Source organism: Halyomorpha halys, unplaced genomic scaffold, assembly GCF_000696795.3.
Source record: "Halyomorpha halys isolate HHAL.00 unplaced genomic scaffold, Hhal_1.1 Scaffold24.1, whole genome shotgun sequence".
Lineage (NCBI taxonomy): Eukaryota > Metazoa > Arthropoda > Insecta > Hemiptera > Pentatomidae > Halyomorpha > Halyomorpha halys.
This window is the reverse complement of record NW_027107648.1, coordinates 1,136,897-1,146,940: the sequence shown is the minus strand read 5'-3', so window position 1 is coordinate 1,146,940 and position 10,044 is coordinate 1,136,897. Positions and strand designations below refer to the sequence as shown.

General features: G+C 29.4%; 1 protein-coding gene across 1 annotated transcript in view; it reads right to left on the bottom strand.

Moving 5' to 3' along the window:
• The window catches only part of LOC106682627 (enolase-phosphatase E1), a gene marked incomplete in the record, with an annotated part of 62,639 nt that overhangs the window by 40,287 nt on the left and 12,308 nt on the right, over positions 1 to 10,044 (bottom strand). The window contains 5 exon segments of the mRNA XM_067046027.1: positions 214 to 267; positions 1,956 to 2,006; positions 3,613 to 3,657; positions 3,837 to 3,914; positions 6,620 to 6,667. Of these exon segments, the coding sequence (XP_066902128.1) occupies positions 214 to 267; positions 1,956 to 2,006; positions 3,613 to 3,657; positions 3,837 to 3,914; positions 6,620 to 6,667 (276 nt within the window).

The following is a 10,044-nucleotide window of genomic DNA, read 5'->3' as shown; positions in this document are numbered from 1 at the left end:
AGTAAAAGAAACTACTAATCATGAGCCTCAAAAGAACTCAAACAGTAAAAACTACATTTTAATTCCTAATAAAGTTAAATTTCATAAATATTTGGTTTTGTTTACACCCACTCAAGTAGCATATCGCAATATATAAATTGACATGTTGAAAAAACTAACACCATAAATTGAAACTCTTAAGTTCATAGATAGCTAAAAAAAATTTCAACTTACGTTGCTCTTCTTCACTCTCGCTCTTTATTGTTGGAACTTCATCTCCTTCAGGGACTGAAAACAAACATATTGGTAATTAATATCAACACAGAACCTTCTGTTTTAATGTTTAATAGGTTATGATATTTATAATATACTAAACTAATTAATAATACAATTTCATTCATTAATTAATTTTTAAGGTGTTAATATTTGGCCGTAGATTAATATGAGATGGTCGCGGGTGCAGTCAGCAAAAATACACAAATAAACAAAACTTATTTATTTGTGCCAAAGTTTCGATCTGAATTTCAGGCCTTCGTCAAGGCTGAAAAACAAAACGAGCTAACAACCTTAATTCAGAAACCATAAAGAAAATAATACTAAACAAACTTAGAAATATACACAACAATAAATTAAGTAGATAGTAGGTATGAGGAGAAAATAGTTGGGGTGCGGTCAGGTCAGTAAATAGCAGAAATAAGTTGAGAGAACTTATTTAATAATGCCAACGTTTCAGCCAGAGTATTCCAGCCTTCATCAGGGCTAAGAACAAACAGCAAGATAACAACCAATGAACACAAAAAAAAAAAAAAAAAAAAAATAGGGAAAACATAAACAGAATGATACTAGTAAATAATTACACAGAATGAAAATTTTAAAAAATAAATAAAGTGATGGAAGAAGTGGAAAATACAAAGTTTATATAGATAATTAAATATGTAAGTAGAATAACATAATCAAGGAAATAAAAAAAAAATGAAGTTATATAATGCATAGAAATATGAATATATTAATTTAATAACAATTAAAAAATTGAAGTTATGGAAAGAAAAAAATAATTAAAAAAATTGCCTTCCGATAATCCCGTCATCTCTGTAACATACTTTTTGAACAAATCACCTCCTCTTTTTGATTTAATGTACTATGGGAGCCTAGTTTTGTAGGAACAAGGATACATAGGTCAAAGGAAAAATAGAAGTATAAATCCTGAAGATGGGGGCAAAGCATTAAGGTATCAATTTTTTTTGTCAACAAATTTTAATAAAAAATAAATTGAAAATCCAGAAAATTCTTATCCTCTCTATCATCTCTTAGTTTGTACTTTCTTTTATATTTCTTCTTTTTATCTGTTACTATTTCCGTTTTCATTTATGTTTATAACCTTTTATTTTTCTTATTTAATTTTTATGTTTCATTTTCTACCCTTGTAATTTTTCATTTACTTTTTACTTATGTTAGTTGCTTGTATCTTTTTAGCCCTGATGAAGCCCTGCAACGTGGGGCGAAACGTTGGCTCAATTAAAATAGTTATTACTATTTGAGTTTTATTTGACCACACCCGGACCATATTCTATTTATTAATACACACGGTCAATCAGCGATCTTCTTTTAATAAAAAATGTTGAATGGAAAATGACTCACTAGGATTATTTATTGAAATTGGTTAAGTTCTTCCAATTAATATCAACCTATACTAAGTTTTGTTCATAACTGATTATTTCTTTTAGTAAATGCAAATGTATCCGATAAGATTTAACTCAATTGTACTGATTTTCATTATTAAATAAATTTGAAAGTATAAAAATAGAGAGTCATTTAGGAATTATAAAAATAAAAAGTATTAAACTGGTTGGAAAAGTTATAAAAAATATATTGACATGTGTTAAAAAATCTCAGCTATTGGAACAAAATTATTGGCCATAAGCTAACATTTTTATTCAATAAAGCTACAAAAAGATAATTATCACACTATCACTCACCGTTCGGGGGAGGAATTACAGTCCCTTCATTTATATTATATCCGTCATCCTCTGAAAGATTAACAAAAAAAAAAAAAAAAAGTGAATTTAACATCACATTGAGCATAGAAAAATAAAGAAACAAAATTGTCAATATATATTTACAATAAAATGAACCAAATGATTAAACAGAAATAACAAACAAAAGAATATTAGTTTATAATATAATATTTTACTCAAGAGATTATACATTTCAGTTTTAATCCATGAGACTTTAATTTATTATTATTAATTTATTACTTGTAAAGATAGAAATAATATGATAATAATATATAAATAGCAAGCATGTATTTTAAAAAATACATTACATTTAATATCTAAAAAAAAATTCATAGAAAAGCAGTCCCAAATACACTAATCTGAATAACAAGTCAAATGAATATTAAAAAATTAAATGATTAGCAGATTAAAAATTGTAATCTTGCATTATATGTTCAATTAAATATAAAGTTATCAAATGCAAAATAAACAAGCATTTTAAAATACATTACATTAAGCAGCTCAAATATGAATAAGGAAAAATTCCATAGAAAACCTACGAAGAAGAGAAAGCACTATATTCACTTAACTGAATAACTGAGCCGAATGAATACTAGAAAATGTAATCATCAGCAGTATATATTTCATGTTCAATGAAATAATAAAGTGATCAAAAGGAGTTAATAAATAAATTCAAAAGAAAACAAAAGTGTTTTGTTTATCATAATTTATGGTAGTTATGGGATTCTCTCAAAAACCAGCCATCAAATCGTGAAGCCCAACAGGGCCCTGTTTCATAATCAAAGCTTATAGTATTAGTTCATAGTACAAGTGTAGAAATTAGTGTGGTAATAATACAAATACTTATTTTTTTCATGATAGGGATGACTATTAGTGATATCACAGGAATTAAAAATGCTAAAGTACAATTTACTATTGTAGAAGTCTGTATAATTGAATTAAGATAAATCTACAAGACTAATAGTATTAGTTTGTACTTTATTATGAAACAGGGTCCTGGTGTTATGATTTCAGCAAAGACCTTAGAAGTTCAGCCATCACATGCCCTAAATGACTCTTATCTGATCAGTTCCTATAGATTGGAGACCTGGAACTTCACAAGCATGGAATAGGGATCCTCATCTTTCAATGGGATCATACCAAAGAAGATTATCGGTAGCATATCTAGACCAGTAAAATCATTGTGAACAGGAGAAAGAGGAACATCTGGGAGATTTGTAATCTGTAAAGGAGTGCAGAGGTGATGAGGTACATTAAGCTAGGAAGACCACATTGCACTGGAGACATTACCAGAATGCCAGATGAAAGGATTCTGAGAAAGTTACTGGACAGAAAGCTCTGCCAGACCAGGAGAAGAGGCATACCACAGCTTTAATGATAGAATACTGTCATCTGGGATAACTGAAATCTGGTGAGTGACCCTACAAAATATAACTAACTGGCGAAGGTTAACATTATGACAACAGTACACATCAATAAGCAATCCCAAGGAGTTAGGAAAAAGCCACATCAGAAGTAATATAAGATAAAAATAAAGTAAAAGGCAAAGAAGCAAGTAAATCAAAAAAGACCAGAAATAAAATACTAAAGATGACAAAGACATATTTTATGCCCTTACCTTCTTCACTCTTCACGACCACGCTATCATCTTCCAAAAGAGGTGCTGAAAAAGACAAAAACATAATCCATCAGCAATTCAAAATTTATAAAAAAAATCTATCAGATCAGACAAAAAATATATAAGAAATATTATCAAATAAGTATTCTACCCATTCAAAACAAAATAGTAATGTCAAACTGTTAAAAATAAAGAAGGCATTGGACTAGAAAAATGAAACTTACGATTCATCACGACAATATCCGAGCTTTTAACATCTTCATTCTCCTCCTCCATTTCCATGCGAGCGAGCTCTTCTTCGACTATAATAAAATAATTAATTTTTTTTTCCATGGCAATGCTATTGGACTCAAAAGGAAATGACAACTAATTCAACATAATATTAATAAAAGATAAATTCAAACAATAACAAAACTTATACCCAAAAACACTAATTAGTTATCAAAGTAACAACACATATTTTTGAAAGGTTACAAAGCAATATAAGATTTAATAAACAATAGAACACTAGCACAATAACTGTCCTGGACAAGCTGGATATCCTGTTAATTCCATAAAATTGTCAATGCACAAGAAAAAAAATACATAAAGTACAATAAATGATCAATAAATAAAAATTAAGGGCTGCATTAGATTTATAAATCATAAATAATAAATTTTGAACACATCATCTAATAAGTTTAGATTCAACATAATCCATAATAGGGAGAAAAATATGGAAGATTGTCAATTCCTAAAAAAACAACTATAATCTTTAATTCAACAATTATTTCAATACAAATAAACAACGCTGCATTCCAAAACTAGCCAAGTTCAATTTTTTTTTTTTTTTTCGAAAACAATTCAATAACATGTGATTTAATTAAGTGTTATAGGAAGAAATGATTTTATTTTGTCAAAAAAACAGAATGGTTGGTTTTGGAATACAATGCCTCATATCTGCCAAATTATTCACATTAAAAAAAAAAAAAAATTATTGTGTATGTTTACACATAAATACATGTTTCCCTTATAACCGAATGCATCACCATGAAATACCAGAAAAGGAAAAGAATGTAAACGAACCAATTCAATAATTGATAGATATTGCAGTGGCTAGAAAAAAAATGTATTAAAAAATGTTTGTCGATTATTTTAAGCCACAGCAATATCAATTAGAACACTGTAAAAATTAATTTAAGGCTTTAAATTAGAATAATTCTTAAATAATAATAAATGAATCTTAAATAATAATAATCTGAATAAGTCTGAACATTTAAAGAAAAACTGGCCATAGGAATTACAAATTTCCACTTTTTATTTTCTAAATTTATAAAATCCAGCAACATAACTAGGAGAGAAGTGCAGGAATCTCTTGGAGGCCCCGCTTTGCCTTCCACATGATAGTGACAAAGCTTTGTTCAGTTCTCAAGGCTGATTGGAAATACTGTACATAGGTGCGAATGTATATTTATTTTATTGTAACTTAAATTTAGACCAAATATTCACTCTACGATACTAGAGAAATGTAAAGAAAGTGGGGCTTTCATTCATCCTCCCTTCGTGGACTTTAAATCTGTCTACGACAGCATATCCTGTCCAGAACTCTACCAGGCCCTAGAAGAAATGAACGTTACATAAAACTCTTATGATTGGTGAAGATGACTATGACTGGTTCAAAATGTGTTGTTCGCATCAGTCATGACTTATCAGACTCCTTCGACATTAATTGTGGTGTGAGACAAGGCGATGCTCTTGCAAGTCTTCTTTTTAATTTTTCAGAGGAGAAGGCTGTTCGCGAGTCAGGTATTCAACTTCATGCCACTATATTTAACAGCACAGTCCAGTTACTTGGATATGCCGACGATTTCGACATTATTACCCAATAGGAATGAAGCCTGAGTCATTTTTTGCAATGGAGGGTACTGTAAGAAAACTGGGTCTTATAGTTAATGAGAACAAGACAAAGTACTTGAGAGCTGGAGGATGTAGACCAGGAATTGGAACATTTGATGCAGGTTCATTCAAGTTCGAGAGGGTGAGCTGTGTTCCATAGACCCGGGAACTGAAGTGAACAGCCAAAACAATATCTCTCAGGAGATTAGCAGAAGGATCGCTGCTGCCAGCAGATGCTGCTTTTGCCTGGCAAGATATTTCAGAAGCAGATTGCTCTGAATGTCCCTTAGTCACATACGGATCCAAGGCTTGGGCCTTCACTAAAGCTGATGAAGCAAGACTACAAATATTTGGACCTATTAGAGAGGGAAACGTATGGAGAAGAAGGAAGAACGTGGAGCTATCGGCTTTGTACGGAGACAATGATGTCAAGTTTATAAGGTTGGGTAGAGTCCGATATGAGCGAGTAATGTGACGAGCGATGACATCCAAGTCCTATCCGAGCAACTACATGGAAAGAAAAGAGTAGGGAGGCCATGTGGAACATGAAATGATCAGATGCTGTATCAATGGATTCCCGGGTCCTTCTGGGAATCTGAAACTGGAGAGTTACAGTGGAAGCCACTAGAGGAGGCCCCAGCTCAGAAATGGGCTGTAGCACCAATTATGATGATGATGTAACTTAAATTTAATCATCTTTAAGTCTTTTACTAGGGGAATACCCCCTACCGATGCCCATTTTACAAATTATACAACTTTTCATTTAAAGGTACTACTCATCACTCAAATTCCATAACTGAAATTTACATGTATAATGTATAATTCCCATTTATTATTCTCATTTGTATAATCCCACCTTATATGTAAAATAAAATATTACACAGACATCATGTGTGTAAAATAAAATATTACAAGGTAATCACTGAATTTTTTTTTATATAATTAAGACATCTTCTAGGAGGGGGAATGCTATAATGACACTATCGATGAGTGAGTGGAAGAACTAACAACTTCATTACTGCCCTAACAGAGAGCGCCACTCATGATGTAAAATAAAATATCAAAATTGTTTCAGATTGTATTATTACTCTTCAGTATAAACATTAAAAAATAAATAAATAAAGGTACTTACTGTCAGGAGTCTCGGTTTTCACTTCATTGAAGCCTTCAGAAGAATTAGCTGAAATAGAAAAATATTTTTGTGAATAATTTTTAAATCAAAACTTTTATCCAACTAGTTTTATTTATTTGAATATGTATTTTTTTAAAAGTATTATAAACCTCACATCTCTTATTATCATTGTCAATCATACAAATAAATATAATTCAATAAAAATAAAAAAATTGATTATAACAGATTCAAAGTAATATATTACTTAATAAACCTCCCCAGTGACTAAATTTTTAAAAATTCAACAGATGAAACACTGCATACACCAATTTGTTTCTAATTTTAAACTCAATTCTGAATCGATTCAGTCAGACAATTTGGCCAAAACGTCAGACTTATAAATAAATAAATATTGTTTCGAGACTAAATAGGATAAAATTTATTTATTCAAACAATAAGGATATATAAAAAATAACAAACTAATCAATAATATTTAGCCTATTTTATTCACTAATGCCAAAATATTTTTTTACATCACTCTTATTTTGACTCTACGTTCTTTGTATGCTTCGACTTTTAACCCTGATGAAGACCTATATATTTATATTTTACTTTTGTGACACAATGATTCATAATATTATGATGAAATAAATAAAGAGTAAATGTCATTCAATGAAGATTCTTGTTGAATGAAATTATTTAACTAGGGATCACTTTTTAACAACAATTATCTGCAACTCTAAAATAAAAAGAATACTGAATTGTTCCAGAAATGCCACATACATTTGGTGAGTTTGTGTGGAATGTAAAATTAAAAAAAAAAAAAATTAGTGTATGCAGTTTGTAATCTATGTTGTATTTTTAAAAACAGATATTTTCATAACCAATTAAGAATTTACAGAATAAATTAATATAATTGTAGATCACAATTGCTCATCAGTTTCAATAACAGATATGATACTGCAGTCGTCAATTGTGAGCAGTTTAATGTCAGTCCTATTCGGCACTCGTCAATGCATTAATCGCAATGATAAGCAATTTGAAGGACTAATGTCAAGTTTTGCAGCAAAGAAAAGTAAGTATTGTAAATATAAGATAAGCAATCTTTCCTATAAACCAATGGTAAAAGATTTGTTAAAGCAAACTAAAGAATCAAAAACAAACTTTTTGTCCTGATCTGCACACAAGAGTAATTATAATTTTTAAAAATAATCAATGTACAGAATTAGTTAGTAATGTTGTAGATCACAATTGCTGAGCAGATTCAGGATCAGAAATGATAATGCAGTCCTCAATTGTGAGCAGTTTAATGTCAGTCCAGTTCGGCACTCGTCAATGCATTAATCGCAATGATAAGCAATTTGAAGGACTAATGTCAAGATTTTCAGCAAAGAAAAGTAAATTGTATAAATGTAAGATAAATAATCTTCCTATAAATCAACAGTAACAGAGTTTTTGTTTTGGACTATACACAGCAGTATTAATAATTTTCGGAAACATTTAACATGTACTAAGTGCAGAGTACACATTAAACTTAATGTTTTGATCCCGACAGAAGTATATGGTTAATATTTAAACAATAAAGTATGAACACAATGAATTATTAAAGTTGTAGATCACAATAACTGAGCAGTTTCAATAAAATGAATGATACTGCAGTAGTCAATTATGACCGGTTTAATGTCAGTCCTGTTCGGCACTCGTCAATGCATTAATCGCAATGATAAGCAATTTGAAGGACTAATGTCAAGATATTTAACGAAGAGAAATAATATTCTAAAGTTAAAATAAATAATATTTCCTTTAAAGAACAATAAAACGTTTGGTAAAGTAAATTGCAGGAGTCACAATAAACTTTTTTGTCCTATCTGTACACAAGAGTATTTCTAATTTTAAAAAATAATTAATGTACAGAATGAGCTAGTGAAGTTGTAGAATCTATGCAGTTTGTAATCTATGTTGTATTTTTAAAAACAGATATTTTCATAACCAATTAAGAATTTACAGAATAAATTATTATAATTGTAGATCACAATTGCTTATCAGTTTCAATAACAGATATGATACTGCAGTCATCAATTGTGAACAGTTTAATGTCAGCCCTGTTCGGCACTCGTCAATGCATTAATGGCAATGATAAGCAATTTGAAGGACTAATGTCGACACTTTTTGATCAAGCCGATGTTCTAAAATAAACATAAGCAATCTTTCCAATCAAATGGCAGAATTTGATTAAGGTTGTGCAGTGCAGGCTACACACTAAACTATTTGTTTTGGTATCTACAGAAGAATATATTTAATATTCTTCTCTACTGTTCAGTATTCATCAATTCACTGTTCACAATGATAAGCGATTGGAAGGACTAATATTTATATACAAACAAAATATAATTTAAGATTTTCATAATCTGATAATCAGTTCCATAGCATGATTAATTGAAACAATTTCAACAACAACAGATTCTTAAAGACACCGTCACAAAATACAATCAGTTAAGTATAGTAAAGTCCTATTCAGCACTCATCGATGCATTAATCGTAATGATAAGCAATTTGAAGGACTAATGTCAAGATTTTCAGTAAAGATAAGTAAATATTATAGATATAAGATAAATAATGTTTCCTTTGGACCAACAGTAAAAGGTTTGTTTCAAGGCAGACTGAAGGATCCCCAATAAACATTTTATTCCAATCTGTAAACTTAAGTATTTATATTAGGTATATAATAATTCATTAATAACCTAATAGTTTACATAATTTTTTTATGTTCATAACATTGTGTATTTTATATTAATACTATTTTTATTTCTTCTTTTTCTTCATTTGTAAATAATTTTCTTTTCACTTATATTTACATATTTTTAATCCTCCCTTAATTTACCTTTTTGTATCTTATCCTATGTTAAAATATTTTATATAATATTAATTATATAATTATATTATTTTAAAACGTCGGCATAAAATAAATAAATATTGTTTTCTTTATTAATGTTGTTCTTTGCTGACCGCACCCCCCGACGACAAACCTCTCCAATCAATAAAATATTTGTAGTTGTTTTTGTATCTTTTTAGTCCAGATGAAGCTGTACTAAGCGGGACGAAGCATCAGCTGATAAATAGTTGTTAACTATTTTTTGTGATATTTTTACCATACCCCTGACCATCATCTTTATAATTTCAAAGCATTTATAATTTTTTTTTTTAAACAATTAAAAATGTATAGAATGAGTTAGTAAAGTTGTAGAACAATTCCTGAGCAGTTTCAATAACAGGAATAATATTGCAGTCATCAACTGTGAGCAAATTAATGTCAGTCCTGTTCGGCACTCGTCGAAAAAATACATACATTTTTTTATAAAACTATTTAACTATAAAACTGACACTAAACACTTAAATACACATTACGCAGATATTATAAATAGACTTAAAATAAAAACATAAAAATC